This window comes from Perca flavescens, chromosome 11, assembly GCF_004354835.1.
Source record: "Perca flavescens isolate YP-PL-M2 chromosome 11, PFLA_1.0, whole genome shotgun sequence".
NCBI classification, from domain to species: Eukaryota; Metazoa; Chordata; class Actinopteri; order Perciformes; family Percidae; genus Perca; species Perca flavescens.
Window position 1 is genome coordinate 28,797,636 of NC_041341.1, and position 20,363 is coordinate 28,817,998.

The window sequence follows — 20,363 nt, forward strand, 5'->3', positions numbered from 1 at the left end:
CGGGCAAGCCCATGTGGAGGCTTTGAACAATCTGAAAATGTTCTTTGATAACTGAAATCAGATGCAAGGCAACCATGTGTGCTTCATCTCATGTAGGGAGTCACATTGTGCAAAGTTGGTTGGTGTTATGGATTAAGGCGTGCACGATATTGGAAAAAACTGACATTGCGATATTTTTTTCCTGCGATATAAATAGCTCTTTTTGGAAATAATAAATCATTCTCGACTACTGCGGTGATTTTGTAAGGGAGTGCATCTACATAGAAAATAAAAAAGGAAATGTTCTTATGTGAACCATTCTTTGTTGAACTTTAATGCTTTACAAACACCAAAGCAAGTAAGTGATTTTGGAGAGGGAAATTAGGTAGTTATATACACCGGTTGACTGACATGACACCATTATATTCAGAAAATACTATCAATCCAGGCTAAAGTGAATGATATTAAGAATGCATGCATGTTGCTTCCTCTAAATTTCATGTTGCAGTCGACTAGCGGGGCCTGCTTTGGTTGTTTGATAAATTGATCAACATTAATTGTGATTGGTGGTTTGCTGTGCATGCAGAGCCTGCACGTCATGCACTAGCAACACATTATGTATCCAAGAACACTTAAATCAGTGTGAATTATGTTGTATCAGACACAGACTGCTGTTGTAGATTAGTGTTGGTGGTGATGGCGCAGTGGATATGACACATGCCTTTGGTGTGGGAGATCTGGGTTTGATTCCCACCGCGATTCATCAACCAATGTGTCCCTGAGCAAGACACTTAACCCTTAGTTGCTCCAGAGGCGTGCAACCTCTGACATATATAGCAATTGTAAGTCGCTTTGGAAAAAAAAAGTGTCAGCTAAATGACATGTAACGTTACGTTTCCAGCGTTGCGGCTCTGAGCTGTAACGTTAGTTGGGACAGACGCCTCTTTTCTTTAGGCTAACTATATTAGCTTTAGCGTGGCTGGTAGCAGCTTTCTGCGGTGAAAAATGGCTGGGAAATGTCGTGATAACGTTGCATTTATCAGGTGATTTAGTTTGTCTTTGCAGCAAAAATAAAAAACTGTCTACTGTAGCTTCACTACTCATGGAAAAGCATGTGCATCACTGTGTCGGCTGCAGCTGCCGCTTACGCTACTTTTCTACACACGAGAGAGCCTCACGTCCCATTACAAACCCCTTCGGAGTAATGTTACGTCACATGACCACCTGTCTTAAAGGGGAAGGGTCAGCCGCTAACAATCAGGAGAACGGTAAAAGGAGAACGGTGAAAGTTTACTTTTCTAATAATTAGCAATAAAGTTTCGGCGTCAACATCGCAACGTCCTGCGATGTGACTATCACGCATGTGTACATCGCGATGTAGACGATGAAACAAAATATCGTGGACACATCAACTGAGGCTGTTTTATTTCTTCTTTTCCAAAACATTTTTTAAGGCCAGATGAGTTCAAACTTACATTATTAAATAGGAAGTAAACACTACTGCTACTCCCAGGAAATGTGGTCTTTATCCTCTAATGTAGTATGTACAGTAGCAAGCAGTTGAAAAGAAACAAACAACCTAAGTTACTGAAGGACACTTATTTCATACTGTAGCAGCGTTTGTCATTCTTTTCAGAGAAACCGACTAAGTGAAAGCTCTGCTCTAACCAACAAGCTGAAGAGTGGAAGGAAAATAAGTGTTCAGAGAGTCTGCTTGTCAATAAGAGTGAACACTCACTAATGCTAGGCCATGGAGCTATGATTATCTGCATACTGTTGAGACTTTTTGAAACTAACTTTCAGCTGAAGACAGCTGCCTGTAATAGTATAACATCATTTGATCCATGTTTATCAGAACTAGACTTTAGCCTTGGACACGAGTCAGGTCTGTACTTGACTTATTTGGGACTTGACCACCTGAGGACTCAACTTCACTTGAGACCTCAAAGAATATAGAGGAGTGGCTGAAGTGGACATCTATCTTTGTGCTGATTTGCAATCTTTTAATTTTGATCCGAGAGGAGCCACATGTATAAAATGACACATAAAAAGCCTCAAACATGTAACTGAAAAAGAAGGCTCTTAGATGAAAACTCAGGAGCAATGCTTTCTAGAAAGACTACAATGTTCCAAACAGACTGTATACTGTTTGCATATATATATATATATATATATATATATATATATATATATATATATATACAATTGTGCTTTTTGCTACAATGTCTGCATTATTTCACATATATATATATATATATATATATATATATATATATATATATATATATATATATATATATATATATATATATATATATATATATATATACACACACACACTGCGAAAACTTACATCTCAGATTTGACTTAAACTTTAAAAATATAATAACTAACTTTGCCTATAACCTGGCTGTACTTTGCTCACAAAATACCAATCTTGTATAGCTGTTCACTACCTTTTGACATTCAACCCATTCATCTAAGCATCCATATTTCCTATCTGTCATCTGCTCTGTGGAAATGAAAAGAAATCACCAGGGATGGAGCTATAGCCATGTTTTGTTCATGGTATCCACCAAATCTTCAGGCTTGTAAGTCTGACCAGTGTTGAAAAGATGAGATCATGTTAGATTTTAGACAAAAACCTGCCATTTTTGAACTCCTAATGTCTCCAGTTTGTAAGCACTCAGATATTAAGGGTTTAAGATTGCCACACGCATCCTTTTTCTGTTTTAATTGACTTCAGACTGACATAAAGCTCTGGGAATGAGCTACTGATCCATTCATTAATATGCCAGATGTACACGCTTCGGTTTCATCTTTAACATTCATTGAACCAGTTATTACTTCATCTTAACCTGTCAGAAGGCAAATAATTAGACCCCTGGCTTTCGTATTCTCATTGCAGCATCCTGTTTATCCCAGCATCTGTGAGTCATGTATGCGTTTCTTCTGCGACTCTATTTCACCTGAAATATTTCTCTCCATGTTCACAGCAAGACTTCTTTGAGCGGCTGTATGTCATGTATACCATCGGCTATGCAGTGTCCTTCAGCTCTCTGCTGGTAGCCATCTTCATCATTGGATACTTCAGGTAAGAGAGGATTTCCTAATGTTCAAATGATGTGCTGTCTTTAAAACACGCACACACTCACACACGCACGCACGCACATCAGTGGAATAACTGCAGCAAGTGCAGGTACTTTGTCTGCCTTTTCACCTTTTAACTTGGGTTAGTTAAAGTTTCAGTTGCAGGATGTTTACATTTAGCCAGAAACAAGACAAGAATAATAACTCTATTCCACCCCCATATGGAACCCCCAGTTCACAATGCCATGCCAACTAAATAGCTAGAGGACACTACTGTCTCACACTGCTGCATCCATATTTTTTCTGTCCCTCTTACTTTTGTGAAATAATGCAGACATTGTAGCAAAAAGCACAATTGTGCAACAATTATTTAGCCCAATATCCCAGGGAATCACATCCACATTCCAACTTTCAGTGCCAATGAAGGAAATGAATAAGTAAGGGTATGGAGTTTGCATTCTGTCACAGACTTTCAATTAACATTCACTTTCACTTCAGTTTTGCAAATAGTATATTGACATTCTTGGCTGGTTATAGGGTTTCAATTATGCTAAATGAATGTACACATGTATCTATACAAGATGCAAAATATGTATAAAAATATTAATTAAATATTCAACTGATTGAGAACATGTAGTGAAGTAAATTAACCTAACAATGTTATTAAATCAGCATTTTCAAAACAGATGATACTCAGTTTGTCAAATGTCAGAGTCATTAGATGTATGTTTGAGATATAATAGAAACATGCACACGATTAATCCAACACCACAATAATTAATGAATGGTAAATCAATGAAACCACATCCTGCACTACAATGACCTTTAACGCCAAATCAACTTGAAACTTGTTTAGTAACTAATTGTTGTTGCTGCTGCTGAATGTGCATCTGGCATCAAGTGGAACAAAAGCTTTCTCTAATTTCATGCTTAATACTACATGTTTGTCTGTCAAGTCTAACCAGTTAATAATGTACTTGTGACACAATTACACTTGTGACAAGACACAGCAAATGCAACATGCAGGGAGGAGCAGTGTTTCTCTGCGACTGCTTACAACTGTTCATAATAGGGATCAGGAAAGCAACAAGAGAACACTGCTTTTATTTCCAGAGTTGTGGGTAGAAACTGGAGTCTGATTAACACAATTCTTCTGTAAAGGATTTGACCGGAAATCGCCTGTATTGTGAAAGATTTGAGTATTTAAAAATCAGCTTTATTATATATATTTTATGTAACTTTTTGGGCACCACTTTTAAAATTTGTGGTGAGGCTGTGTACAGTTTCTCCATAAATCCTGTGGCTTAACCACTTTTTATGTACATAAGTGGATTACAAAGTAATACTGGTAGATCAAATTTACATCCATTATGTGAAAGATGAGTAAATATGATGTACATTTTCAATGTAAAATACGAGATTATGAACATAAAAACAAAGATGTAAAGCAAAGCATTACCTCCCTCCACCTGCAACTAAAAGAGAAGACAATTTCTCTTCATGCACCACAAACAGCCTTATTCTTCCAGTGGTCCAAAGCTCCTAGGCTAACACTCCCAGTCCTGGCAGCACGGCTAACTGAGCTAACTATAGTGCGTTCCCTTTATAATTGGAAGTCGGATTTTCTGAAGTCAAAGTCGGTTAACACGCCCCGTGACCTCAGACCTCAGACATCCTCCGAGTACCAAAAATCCAACATGGCTGCCCAGTGCATCAACAGATGTGAAAGCTGTAGTAACATAGAGGTTATCAGCACTTCTGTCTTATTTGTGTCTCACTTATCAGTTGTAAACACAGTCCTGTCCAAATGTTGTTATGCTGCGTAATGCGTTGTTATCAACTGGTATTGCTAACAATAGCTAACCTGTCTAGAGCGAACCCCACAATGAAAAATCTGACTTGTAAATGGAACGCATTCAACTCGAGTGTGAGGTCATTCGCAGCTCCGGCTTTCATGTTCCGAGGTAAATGGAACACACTATAGCTGACGGCAGCTATGCAGTTAGCAGCAGTTAGCGTTTAGCATTACTTTAGCAACAAGAAAAGCCTTCTGTCCATCAGGAAACTCCGTTAATCACTGAGAGTCGAGGCAGAGCAGCTGGAGTAACAAAAAGGGGGAAAACCATCATCTCTATAAACAATTATCCAGTTTCACCAAAATCAGAGGGTGTGCTGTAAAGCGTTACGCGCATCTCCCGGGGGATTGAACCCTCTCACCAAAGTTACAAAGTGCGAGAACAGGCGATCGCGGCACGCAGTGGGAATGACAAAGAATCAGCCTCCTTATTACTGATCAGTGTACCATCAAAATTATTTGGAAGCCATTATATCTTGTATTTCTACTAGCAATGCTCTCCAGGTTTTTACAGTAGATGTAATCATCTCACTTGCACTTCAAAATCCTTTTAGAAATCCCTGTCCATTTTAATTATATGTAGTCTATTAGCTGAAGAGCCAGGGAGGGAGAGACAGGAGACTGGTAGAGAGACTGAAAGAAGGTTGAAAACATGATTTTCAGCAAAAAAATAAATGTATTTTCTGCACAGCTGATATATAAATACATTATATACCACAATTATACCTCTGAAAAAATCCTTATAAGCAACTCCCTTGTCTCACCACAGCCTGAGTAGCAAATGTTGAGTGTGTACCAACCCAATGTCCAGCTATTTAGTGTAGTATCTAATGACAGTGATTTGAGATTCAAGTCTTTTAAGGCAATATCAACCTTTCGTGAGCTTAGAATTATAAGGTTCTATCTCCACTTTTGGCCGAAATTGAGTTTTTGACATAATCTGATCCCTTAGGTGTTTATTAATGCCTGTGTGGTGTTATTTTTGTAAAAAAATATTTTCTTAGTTAGTTATTAATAAAATAAAAAGGTTCCATCTCACAAAATAGCTGGGATGTAAAAACTTTGATGCTCAATATCTCAGAACTACCCTAAACGGAGATAGAACCTTATAATTCTAAGCTCACGCTTTGGGTCCACACCAGTGTTTCCCATTTCTTTTAAAGGCCTATCTCCCACATTCCATATAAAGGTAATCCATCATAGTGAACACTGTGTCACTGTTCTGTGTAGTGGGTACTCAGTAAAAAGAAACCGTCTCTTGTTTGGAATCCCAGCATTTCTTTCACAACAGAGTAGGTTGCAGGATTTATTTAAGAGAGATGTAAGTAGAAAGTTAGTTAGTCAACAACTAGTTTGGCTCAACAGATGTGCATTGCTGGGAAAAAGCCTGACATCCGGGAGGGCGCCATAGCTGCTTCCGCTATATCTTTTAAGCAAGGGCAACGTTGCTGCATCCAGGGCTTAAAGCTATAGTGCGTAGTTTCTGTCGCCCCCATTAGGAATTCTAAGTAATGACAACAAAACTGTTGGCGCGTCCACATGATACAGCCTTTCGTGATCGCCCCCACCGCTCCTCCATACAGTTGCTAGTAGCCAAGGAGGACACGGAGGATTAAAAAAACATGATGGACTCTTCAGAAGAGGTCATTATCTTCACTCGAGCTTATGTGCGGGAAAGTCACCGGATGCCACAATCTTCTGAACATAGTCATACTGAGAAATACAGAGAGAGTTGTGTGGAGCGGATAGTCTTAATTAGCTTTGTAGCAACTCATTTGGCTTGATAGCTCAATAGCTTGAATGTAACAGACGTTTATTAATATTAAAAGTTACACACTAAAGCTTTAACACTACCCATTGTGACTGGTTTAAAGAAATACAAACAAGCCAGAGCATTTTCCACCATATCCCAGAATAGATAAGCGCTGTACTCCAGCACTGTGTATGGTCTGGCAATGCAACCTCTAATAAACAACAAAAACAACAAGATCTAATCTCGGACAGGAAAGTGGTGATCAGAGCTGCTTGTTTAACTTGAAAAAAACATCAAGATGCATTTTGACAAGCACAGGTCTTACATTTGCTGTGTTTGAAACATTTGTGCTTTATCATGTCATTTGGGCTCTTCTTCAGCCTCCCTCAGCTCTTTCTGCTCTCTCTGCTATTGTTGCCACTCTGTAGAGATACTGTCGCTGTAAACAGTGTTTTACTGTAATTGTTTAGGCTCTGGCTGGTTTATATTTCTTTAAACCAATTGTTACCGCAGATGCAGCAACGGTGGCCTTGCAAAATTGACGCATCAACAATATCCAAGTATTCAACACCTATACTGTTCTACATTTAACAGTTGCCTGTGTGACCTCTACCACAGATGGCACCATCCCACTTCCCCAGACTAGCCCAACAAATATGACAGATCCTTGTCCCTAATATAATTATTAAATGGGCCCCATATACTCTGAAACCTCTTGTTTGTCTTGAAACATACACATTTTCTTGAGCCACTGCCTAATACTTGGTCTACTCCTACTTTGCCATGTTAGTGCTACATATAGATATTGGACTGATGTAGATAAAGGACTGGGAGCTACTGATCTGTGTGAGTGACGAGGAGTATGAATCAGTGGGAGGAGTGTGTGCTGGAGAATGAGAGGGAAGAGTGAGTGCCGGTGGGACCCTGACAACATCAAAATAACTTAATGAATATAAAAAAAAAAATCTCTTCAAATAAATTACCTGAGAAGACATAGTGACGTCTGTAGTCAAAAATGAAATGAAAAGTAGATTATGCATCGCAATTCAGTTTTTATGTCAACCAGTTTTAGTCTTTACACATTTATATTGATTTTAAACTGACTCACGATGCATCGTTTCATCCTTAACAGTGAACTATTTGTTTTCATGGCAGGCGTCTTCACTGCACTAGAAACTACATCCACATGCACCTGTTTGTTTCCTTCATGTTACGAGCAGTCAGCATCTTTGTGAAGGACAAAGTCGTCCATTCCAGTGCTGGATTGCAGGACTTTGATTCTGCCCTTTTGGACAACTTAAAGACAGTTAGCATGGCACCACTGGACACGTCTCAGTATGTAAGTACCAGTTCTGCTTTTTTGGATGTTTGGTTCTTACAGTGCTAACAACTTTGGCTTATACAGTAGACCTGAATAAAGAGTATTATATATATATATATATATATATATATATATATATATATATATATATATATATATATATATTAAGTGCTAAGAGCTTTATGTGCTCGGACTACAGAATATATTTAAATCACACTTAAGTTAATTACTGTAATGTAATTAAATCCTTCATCCTTGTGTGGCTGTATGGGTGTTGTACATCCAGGTGGGTTTTGGTGGGCTGTGCTGAGTCACAAGTCCAGGGTGTTGTTTTTAATTCCCAGTCCTTCCCTTTGCTACTTAGTGCCATTATAACTAATAAGTACTGTGGCTGAGCAGGTCTCCTTGCTTTATTATAATCTGGTGAATAAGTTTTAAATTGTGTGTGAATTTCACCCTGTTCAGCAAAATGCTGGCAGTATCACAAATATATTTGCATACTGGTTATTATACAATTTAAACACTTCACTCTGGCATAATTAAAGCTCACAAACATGTCTTTAAATGAGTTTTAAAGTTATACAGATCACATTTGGCGAGGCTGTGTAATGTCATTATGAAGACAACTTAGAAATTTGAAAATTCATCCATGGGCTTGGACCGTCAGGACCGTGGACAGTTAATATGCATGTATTAATTTACTCATTGATTCTCCTGCTTGTTGATAACCCTTTTCAAAGAGTGAGTTCTGAGTACAATAAGCATTAGAGTAATTAATTACCTTTCCTTAAATACTCAGGATTATAATCAGTATACCCTGACCATACCTAATGAATTCCAATGCATTAAACCACACAGTGGTGAAGGTTTAACTCTTCACTCACATCACGTACAGCTTTGATAATTGTGTTCCTGAAATGACATGGTAATATTTGAATGAAAGTATTTTAAAGCAGGAGCACAACTAATTAGATACATATCTCATTTTAAAATAACGATTAAAATGCAGTGCTTTCAAGGCCAAATGTGTATCTGGCCTTCAGTTTACTGTGGCTGAAGCATTTCTTTTTAAATCCATTTTTGTTTTGCTGCAGTAACTCACCTCATTACCCATGTAGTATATTAAAAATGACACAAATGTTCTTACTTTTCAGACTTTTTGGTGCAGCAGAATTAACAACTAGTTGCCCCTATATGTTGAGACAAGTTTGCTAAATGTATAGCTAAAGTGCCTCAAAATAATATTCACTTTGTGTAATTTCATCCAAATGATGAAAGGAACATGCTTCTGCCATCATGCACTGCTACATACAGTTAAAATATAAGGCTGCCATGAGTGTGTCATTAAGTTTCTTCTGGCTTCACATCTGCAGGGATGCATAAGGAGAGGGGAAAGACAACTGTGGCTGCTTTGTAGCAACAGGCCTTTCATCATTAAAACTCTACAGGCAACAGTTTTGACAGAACACCTCCACAATAAATCTTCTGTGGGGACTTTTCTGAAATGTTCTAAAATGTTGTCCTTTTTTAATTTCATTAAACTAATTTAATCAGTGACTCAGCTTCAGGGAGCTTCATGAGTTTGACTGGGAATGGTAATAGCACTTGCATTCAGCTTTAGGGGCATCAGAATGTTGCTTTTGAATGAGTAGTGTTCGAGTGAAATCAAGGGATATTTAATTGGCATTAAAGGTCAGGATTGATTGTTTCATTTAGGTGATTTTGTTATTTTGATTTTCCCTGAAGCACACAGTTAAATCCTTGCCCTGGAAAGTCTTTCACAAAATGGCACTGAAAACAAGTGAAAGATTATACTTTGATACTTGATACTTGTGCATCATTTTAAGGGACTGCTTAGTGAGCAATCAGCATGGAGTTACTAGCTCTCATGTTACTAGTGTTTCTTGTATTTGCAGACAGTAACCATTTTATTGTCTGGATTCTCACAAGTGCATGCACCTTACCCACATCCCCACTGCATTTGTTCTGTGCCTCTTGAAGTAAATGTATTTGGTTGTGCTTGCTTCATGGATTATAACTATGAAATGTAAACTTAGGCAAAGTCAAGTATAATATGTGACATTACAACTTTGCACACTAATGAACGTTTTTGGCACTTTGTTATCATGCATTTTTTAAGTGAATTCCTCATACTAGTCCGGATATTAGTAGAGTCGTTCCGATACTGCCTAAAATGCTGGTAACAGCAAGTACGCAAGTCTATGCACTGATCCAATTCCATGTAATTTAGCCCCGAAAAAACAAATTTATATAGAATTCAACATATTTATGTTCTTTTTCCCATTATGAATGACTGTAAAACTAGACAATAAAAGAAAGTCCTATGGCATTCATTCTCTGTATGTATTGTTCATGTTTCACAAAGGCTTTAACCTGAGCCTGGCCATAAACAATGACAGCAACGGATCCATACAGGGTTTACAGCTGTTAAATAATAAATATACTGTATATTATTTTTACACACTGGTATCGGATCGATACATGGTTATCAGCCGATACACAAGTTCAGATATTGAAATCGGTATTGAGAAGGAAAAAATTGAATTGGAACATCTCTAGATATTAGTTGTGGATGACACAGACATGAAGGAAATGCAGATACATGTATTCATTTATTATTATGATTGCACGGCCAAATGTATGATTCATTTGGCGGCATATTATTATTTAGAGTTATCAAAAACAATGGTTGTCAGTTAGTAAAATGTGTGGGCCAACTTAAAGCAGATGTGATGGCTTTTATTGACAGCTGTGTACTTTTTCTTACCTTATTTATGTGCAAATTTACACAGCAAGGTACTGTGAAATGTAATCAGATCATCTACTCGCTTAGAGGCACCTGTGGTGTAATAGGCTGTGAAAAAAGTGTTAATGTTTTATCTTTAGATTGGCTGCAAGGTGACAGTGCTGCTCTTCATCTATTTTCTGGCCACCAACTACTACTGGATCCTGGTAGAAGGCCTGTACCTCCACAGTCTCATCTTCATGGCCTTCCGATCAGACTCCAAATACCTATGGGGCTTCACCCTCATTGGATGGGGTAAGCAGAGAAAATTCTAAATTGTCATTTAACACCTATGACATGTTGCAGCAGGACTAAAGCATCCGTTCGAAACAATCCTCGAATCACTTCAGCAAAAATGTAGCCGATGCTGAAAGCTTTAGCTGATACAGAGCTCAAACTTGCAATACAGTCACGATTGCCATATCAGCACAATGAATAAGTATACAGACAATGCAATGTTAAAATATACACTATACAATGCATAATCCTTTTCTGCACCAAACCACATTTTAGGGAAAAGGTATTACACAGCAGTTAACAGCTTCCTAGCCCTCATTTATAAATCCCCCTCATTAATATTATCTGCTCATGTTTGATGCATATGTAGGCGAAATGAAATGCCTTCTAAAGAAAGTGCTACACTTGCATTTTGGAAGAAAATAAATTACCTGGAGATAAGAATTTAATAACTCAAACATAACAAATGTCATTAATTTACATATAATGGTTTTGAAGGCAGGTGTGTAGTACTAAAAGAACTTAAAAATAAATAAGACGCATAAAAGATGAGAGTTTTGGAATATACATTTTGATATTCATTATGGAACAGAACTGCTGGTACCATTTTGTGTGTACTTTCTTGCACATAAGTATGTGACAATGTACAGACAAGTAGATGAAAAGTTTTTGTCCCCCATCAGAAAGGTTGTGATGTTTTCTTTGAAGTGAAAAAAGGGCCCTGGCATCAGATTTTTGTCTCACCTGTGTCTGCTTTTTTGGTTATACTGTACATTATGCACACCTTATCAACATTTAAATGGCTGCTTAGGTTTGGTTTGATAATCCCAACAGTTACAGTATCAATACGTATTACACTGTGCTGTATATAGAATTGCGAAAATGCACTATGCTTTGGATGGTACAGTGAAGCACTAAGAATGAAAAATGATGCACAGTTATAATTCATGCTTTTACTTTGCATTTGTGAATTTCCGATAACTTCTCTAAATGTAAGGTTATTGCAAATTTAGCAAACTTGCAAAATTAAGTAAAGATTGTCAGATTAGTTTTGTGTTATGGCAGCTATATTTTCTACTTTATTGCTAAGTGTTAAGTCTACAGTATAATAATTGGAAAACAGTTATGATCATTTTAGGCAAGGCAACTTTATTTGCATAGCACTTTTCAGCAACGGGCAATTCAAAGTGCTTTACATAAAAACATTAAAAAGCAGTTAAAAACGATAAAAAAATTTAAAACAGATAAAATACGAGAATAAAAGTTACAGTGCAGTATAAGAAATTAAACATTAAAGAGCAGTTAAAAACAGTTAAAAATATAAAAGCAGATACAATACGAGATTTTAGGCTGCTAGTATCGGACAGTGTATAAGCCGTTGCTCCAGAACGGGCCGGTCCCACAGGTCTTACTTTTTAATTCTCTTTATATGCTTGTATAGATTGTCATACAGTTTCAACAATGCAACTTCAGTATAAGAAATGAACAATTATTTAAAGAAAGGCAACATCAAAACGAAAGGTCTTCAGCCTTGATTTAAAAGAACAGAGTTGCGGCAGACTGCAGTTTTCTGGGAGTTTTTTCCAGATTTATGGAGCATAAAAACTGAACGCTGCTTCCCCCTGTTTAGTTCTGACTCTGGGGACATAAAGCAGACCTGTCCCATACAACCTGAGAGGTCTGGATGGTTCATAGTGTAGTACCAGATCAGAAATGTATTTTGGTCCTAAACCGTTTAGTGATTTATAAACCAGTAAAAGTATTTTGAAATCAATTCTTTGAGGCACTGGAAGCCAGTATAAAGACTTCAGAACTGGAGTGATGTGATCCACTTTCTTGGTCTTAGTGAGGACTCGAGCAGCAGCGTTCTGAATCAGCTGCAGCTGTCTGATTTTTTAGGGAGCCCTGGAAAGACAACGTTACAGTAGTCAAGTCTACTGAAGATAAAAGCATGGACAAGTTTTTCCAAATCCTGCTGAGAAAGTCCTTTAACCCTTGATATATTCTTAAGGTGATAATAGGCTGACTTTGTAATTGGTAGCTGTTGAAATTCAGGTCTGAGTCCATGACTACACCAAGATTTCTATTTTAGAAGCATTGTCCAATGTCCTGACAAAAGCAGTGTTCTGTTAATTAGACTCAATGTCTGTGTTTTAATGGCTACAAAAAAATGGTCCTTGACCTGCCTACTCATTTTGTTTTCATGGATTATATGATAATAACCAGTTGGGATGAATTTAGCTACAGAGGGAATACGGATACAGAGCTGATTCTTGTCAGTAGGTAATTTATTCATTATTTAGTATTATTAAATGGATTCACTGTCAGGGTCACAGGGTTCCTTTTTAACCTGCTTTGTGATATAATCTCCTTCTCTCATCCATGAGACAGTATGCCTTTCTTGTCAGGTCCAAAATCAGCTCTGTCAAATTGATCCACCCTTAATGTTCTCCCTGGAAACCTAAAAAACAAATTATTTTCGCAGCACACATTTTGTGCTAATTTAGCTTGATAGTGTGAATTTGTCTGGAGATAAAAGGGGAATAATTTTCTAGCTGGTGAAGACTTGTCTGATAGATTTCACTATAATGTGGGCAACTCACAACGATTAATAAACACACCCTAAACAATGTTACAGCAATATGGATGTAGCCACTCTGACATGGACATGTAGAAAAGTTGTCCTTTGCAAACACTATTTAAAATTGATCTGTTTCTGTTGACAAGGATGTCAGTAACCCAAAAGTTAGAAAAAACAATGCCATGACTGGGATGCCAAATCTAATTCTCTGACTATCTGGTAAAATTAATGAAAATGCTTTTATCATCAGTAGCTTCCATCAGTTGCCCATTGACAAAAAATGCAACCCCTTGATGTTCCAGTGCTGTGCTCAGTGTAATATTATCGTTCCATCCATGCCCTGCACTTTTGGTTTTTTTTTTCCTTTCATTTTTAGCTACAGATAAGATGCAGCATCCTTTGAAAGATGGGGGAACACTTTTCATCCAGTTAAAGTTCCACAGAATAACCAGGGTCAGGGCATTCTAGAGGGAAGAGACATTTCTTCTAAAAGAGCGGTCAATCTTGTACAACCACAATTACAATCCTATGCAATAACTTCTTTTTAAGATTGTAGATGTATTCATAATGCCACATAAGTCATTTCAGATGCATTATCTATTACATTCCCTGGTAAAATATACAATTGAGCAAGCTACCTTAAAACAGTAGAAACTGCAGGACCCCTCTGTTGACAACAGTAGCATCAGAATGTGTGCATTGTTAATCTTACTGCTGTGGATAAAAGAAACCAATTCTGTCACTTCTTCTGAATTGTAAATCTGTTCAAGTCTCTCTTAATAGTTTTCGTAGTGGGTCACACTGCATTTTCTTGGCTCTCACAGACAGCATTTCTCCATGGTGCCTTTTTCCCTCCACGAGATTGTTTTAATCTTTGCTAGTGCAATTCTATCTATAATACCATTTGAATGCGAATTACTAAAATTGCCCAAGGTCACCATTTGTTTTGGCTCTTTGAAGTGCATAGTAGGTTGTTTCAGGACCTGAGATAAGCAAATGTAGTTTTAACAAGTTCAGAATTGATCCCAAGAACAGATTTGATAAGTTCCTAAGTTGATACATTAAGACGGATCCAATCTATGGTGCTAAAGAGTTTTACTAAATTAACAAATTGATGGAACAAAAGCCGAGGGAAAGCAGAATCGATAGCGACCCACTAAACTTAAAGAAACTAATGATGCAATTTTAAGTTTCTTTAGGAAGTAGTGTTAGTCTACTTTATAATGGTTCTGACAGTTTAGACATTTCTGTGTATGGTGGTTGTATGGAATACGTGAATACTGTGCAAATTCTAGCACAGTAGATTTGTATGTGTACAGTAAAGTAGCAATGTAGCAATGTGTCATTTTTACGGCAGAAGAACACACCAGATATGCCCTAATGTGCTGTTCTGGAGCATAAAAGATATGGAATTGCTGCTTCTCTTAAAATTTGACACACGTCTACACTGGTGGATAGGACGGAGGTGTGTCATGATGCATTACAGAACGATGGGCTGGGTAGTGAACGAAATACCCAGTACCGAGTAGTATTGAAAATTCTCCAGTCTAGTGATACCTCCTTTCGATCTTTTTTGTACCCAGATCTAAAAAGAAATTACTATTTGTATGGTTTTGGTTTCACAGCCAATTGATGCAAGCGTTTTTCAATTTGATATGATTGGCCCACTACCGCAGCAGCTAAAACCCATACAGTCTGTGGTGTGTTGAAGTCAAGCACGGTGTATTTGACAAAGTTGGCAGTTCAGCGTTCCAAGATGCTTCCATTCATTCATTCAAATACTCAATTGGGATCAGTATCCCTTTAAGGGTACTGGTTTTGGTACTGGTGTTGTAATATTTTAGGTGTTACCCATCCCTAGCTATGCCACAATATTCCTCCAGTGGGGGGGATTACATAGATGACAATGGGTGCGATCGGGGTGAGAGTTTGTGTGTAACTATCTCTAGTTTGTGTTTTGACATAATCTGGGCAGCACAGCTTATTGTTTTTTTTTTTTTTTTTGGTGTTCATTTCAGGTGTTCCAGCTGTTTTTGTGGCACTGTGGGCGATTGTCAGGGCGACACTAGCAGATGCAAGGTAAGAGAGCAAGTCATACTGTCAAAATGTCGTTTACACCAACAAAATTGGAAGACAAACGCTTGAATATAAAAAGATGCACAAAGAGCATTTCAGGACGGTATAATTATCGCTTAATTGTGGTGATATTTGAAGCATCAGTAAAATCTAATTGAATATACATGATTTAATTTGGAAAGAAACTTTGAATACATTTTTGTCAGAGGAGCTTCTCGTTTAAAAGATATGTCAGGTGCATTTCATGGCCAAACTTATATAAAAAGGTATGTTGACATTGATCATTACATCCAATTGTGATTGTTATCTCATTCTCAAGTCAAGTCAGCTTTATTGTCAGATGTGCTATACATGCATGACATACGGCACAAATGAAATTTCAGTCCTCTCGGAACCCCGGTGCAAATGCAATAAAAATAAATAAGTTCTCACATCTCATTCCAAAATTATGGACATAATATGCTGCTATAATGGCCTTCTTCTGGGAAGGCTTACCATGTGATTTTGGAACCTGGCTGCTCCCTTACCATAAAGTGTTACTGCCCTATTGTCTAACATATCATCGTACACTGTTGTATTAACTCCAGCACTCTGTCCTGCTTCTATTAGCCTACTGTATTAATGAGGGTTGACTTAATAGCTTTTATACATACATTTAAAGCTCTATACTGTAGTCAATCGACCCACCTCAGCTTTGTGCAGTGATGTCTTTGCTGCTGCTTCAGTCATATACGGACGCAGTTTGTATTAGATAAATGACTTTGTAGCATTTAGTTTCTTTTTTCATGTTTCATAAGTACTTTTCCATTATATTTGCTATGTAGCCATAGACCCAGGTAGGCCTACTTAAACTCAGACACCCTCTCGGTCGGCTGACCATATCGGCATAATGTTGGGGCTATCTACACCAAAACGACGTGAGCATCCACACTGATGAACGATAAGTGGTGACAAGAACATTAATTCATTTCTGGTTAAACAATGGAGTCTGTTGGGTTTGGTGATACCGTTTCGATGAGGTTTCATGTTAAACAAAAAGGATATTACTCTTTAACATAAAGGTCAACCTCTGTAGTGATCATTTCCACAATGTTGTCAGATGCATAGGACAATAATCTGAGCCTGTCAGTGGCAAAACAAGCACTTTTAGTGGACGTAAATTGTAGCTTTTTTCACCGCTGCCGACTGCAGTGGTCTCGCTCAGTACTGGACCAATTTAAAAAAGTGATGTTCCCATCTGTCTCTTAAACACGAAAACATCGTAAAAAGGGTCCAGGTGCTCCGGTGTTAAGGATGAGGGTGGAAGAGGTGTGTCCCCCACCCTCACCACCTGGGGTCTGCATGTTAGGAAGTCAAGAATCCACATATACAGTGATGTATTTTATTCCCAGGTCCTTGAGCTTTGTGACGAGCCTGGAGCGAACTATGGTATTAAACGCTAAACTGTAGTCAATGAACAGCAATCTAACATAGCTTCCTTTGTGTAAAGGGTGAGATTAGGTTGGTGTGGAAGATGTGTGCTATGGCATCCTCTGTCTTGTTGTCTACTTATTCATATGAGAATTATCAGTAACACTTTATAATACAGCCTGCGACTTGCAGGGTAATAACCGACTCTCTTTGTAAATCCTCTTAAGATTTCCCTTAATTGGAATTTAGGGTCCTAGACCAAACGTACACACAACTTAGTACGTATACATACTTTTGGTGATAAAGTATATTTTGGAAACACAAAAGGTTAAAGCCCAGGATGACTACAGGACAATCTACTATAGTTTAATAGCAGAGTTGAGTGCTGTATTTCATAAATTCTGATGTAATGGTATTTGGTGCCACACATGACTTCCCTCTGCCTCTCATTAACCCATTAACTGCTGATAACATTCATTATTTGGTTCACTCCAAGCTATTGACCTGATTCTCTACACAGGTCACACTAGAGTTGCAAAAGGGCAGTTGAATTGATATTAAAAATTCCAACATGCAATTTAAGCTCTTGTCTTGTCAGCTGTTAACATTGCCAAAGCAACATGTACATACAATAAGTAAAGATCTACAAGTGTAAAGTGGTGTATAAAGTGTGAACTGTGCCATGTAACATTGCAACATTATTAATCAAATATGCTAATGAAAATAGTAAATTTATAAATGAAAAGGGTAAAGTTTAATATAATATATATACATATAGGCCTATATACAGATAAGTAAAGAAAACTTAAAATAAAAAATAAAAATGAATATAAAAAAGTGAGTGTGTAAACTTTTTTTTCGAGGTATTTGTTGTGTAGGTGTGTACAGTGTGTATATGTGCAGAGATCAGCATAGTGCAAATAGCCAGTGCAGCAATAGTCAAATGAGTACAGTCTTTATGGTGGTTTTATTCCATTGGATGTCCTTGTCACAGCAGCTCACAAATCTTGCTGCTGTGCTAGCACATTGCTGTATTTGTAGTTGCATTTCACCTTATGTAAGTTTTTTGTCATTAGTCATGTTTTCAAAACCTTTTTGGGTGTTTGTAATGTTTGTGCAGTAGGTGCACAGTCTGTTCTCATCAGGAAGCGAGGTCTGCCTGTGGCAGCCTCTCTCGACATCGAGGCTGTGCTCACTGAGTCCGTACATAGTCAATGATTTCCTTGGCTTTGGATCAGTCACGGTGCTTGGGTATTCTGCCACTGTGTATTCTCTTTTTAGGGCCAAATAGCATTGCAACTCTGAGGATTTCTGCATTTCCAAGCTGTAATTGACTTAAGTTTAGCTGTTGTCCAGCTTGTATTTACCTTCACAAAAGCACTTGTTTTGCCACTGACAGGCTCAGATTAATATTCTAAGTGTCGTTTGTTTTGTAGCTTTTGCATTTGTGTTGTGGCTTTTGTATTGGTGTTGAATCATCTTGGCCACCGTACTGCAGACACTTTGGACCATTCCCAATTCCCAGTTCCTTGCCACCCCTCCTCAGGTTTTAGTCCCACCGACATGAGATTCAAGCAACATCTTTGCCACAGACCTCTCAATGTAAAGCAACGTCAATAAAATATGATGGGTTAGTTAAGAACTCAGTGTTACCACATTTGATACATCACATTTCAATTGGTTGAAGTTTTTTAAGCTAACATACCGTAGTTTCATTCTTCCAATTCTGCATTAATTCCATGAAAGACTACATTTTCATGCCATTTCCCCAACATTTCATTGGGGATGTGTTTTTAGAGACCATGAAAGCGTAACATGCAAAGTACACACTGGCAGGCTTGATGTTTGTGATACAACATACTAATCATGTTTTGCATAATCCCATGGAACAGGCACAAGGTGCAAAGCTATATATTTTTGTTATGATGGTCGTTTTCCTTGTGATGGTTCCCATACTGTTTGGAGAGAATGCCATGCTAAACATATTTCAGTATGATGACATACAGATAGAATAGTCCAACCAGACATGGCATAACATGTATCTGATGTAATGGGTAAAAATACTTGAAGCCAGAGAAATAAGAGAAAAGGGTAGACTCTTTTACTCTACTACAAAACAAATCATGCCATTAAAAACTGAAATAAGACAAAAGTGTGGACAATTTTACTCTACAACAAGGCAAAGCAGGCCATAATAAACACTGGGAAGCTATGTCATGAAATTGAAAACCTGAAATGAGAAATGAAAACACTGTAGAGTACAGAAAAGGTTCAATTCAGAATGGAAATTGAAAGGGAAAAAAGTTGAAACAGCCATAATGGAAACGATCAAAAAAATGAACAAAATAACCAGGGTGCCAGGATAGAGCAGGCGCCCATATTTAGAGGTTTACTCCTCGACGCAGCGGGCCCGGGTTTGACGCTCTTCCATTTAATTTATTCAGCTGTCCTGTCAATAAAGGCCTAAAAATGCCAAAAAATAACCTTTAAAAAAAAAAAATAATAACCAAAAGGTAACATGGATTGAAAATGTGTAAAACCACAAATTAAAGGAAAATTTCACCACGGGAAAGCTGAATATATCTTTAAATTGGGTCACTTATGTAGTAGAAATGTGAAAAGAAAATTGAAATTGGTGCCTTCTAGGCCAAGATAAGACAGAAAATGTGTTTTTGGCTAATATGGATGAAAGACACCAAATCCCAGAATGCACTTGCTTTGCTGCTGTATGAGGCCACTCCCAAGCCACCCTTTACAGACAGACAGTGAGACGATCAACTCAACAAGTGTGTTTTATTGTCATTTCAACCATATACACGAAAAAACGTTTCACCGTGGCTCAAGTGGTGTTACACATTCAAAACATGCTTTTTTTGGCCACAGCTGATACATTATCCGGACTTCTTTCAGCGGATTGATTGATAGCTCCAGAGTGAACAGAACTGTGTCCATGGCAACGCTCTGCTATGCATGGCAACGGTGTTTTATCCTTAGCAGCGGTCTGTTATCAAGTAATAACAGACCATATTCTACATTAGAATTCAACCAAGCCATGTAATAAAAGAAGGCTAACTCATAACTACTAGCATTAGCTCTTGGTGGGCTGTGATATAAACATCGAGTATAAACACAGCCGTACATTTGCGTGGGATGTAGCTAGAATTGTCGGCATTTTACAGTCACAAACTCCACCAGCAGTTAGCAGTTAGTTGGATACAAATCACCCCATTTCTGCAACAGGCAGTCCGGGGTAAC

The 20,363-nt window shown here is 37.8% G+C and overlaps 1 protein-coding gene across 1 annotated transcript in view; it reads left to right on the forward strand.

Annotated features, from left to right (window-relative positions):
- LOC114564574 (parathyroid hormone 2 receptor) overlaps positions 1-20,363 on the forward strand; it is an 80,381-nt gene that overhangs the window by 19,264 nt on the left and 40,754 nt on the right. The window contains exons 5-8 of the mRNA XM_028591987.1: positions 2,976-3,073; positions 7,833-8,016; positions 10,906-11,059; positions 15,641-15,701. Of these exons, the coding sequence (XP_028447788.1) occupies positions 2,976-3,073; positions 7,833-8,016; positions 10,906-11,059; positions 15,641-15,701 (497 nt within the window). The remainder of the gene's footprint in view (positions 1-2,975; positions 3,074-7,832; positions 8,017-10,905; positions 11,060-15,640; positions 15,702-20,363) is intronic.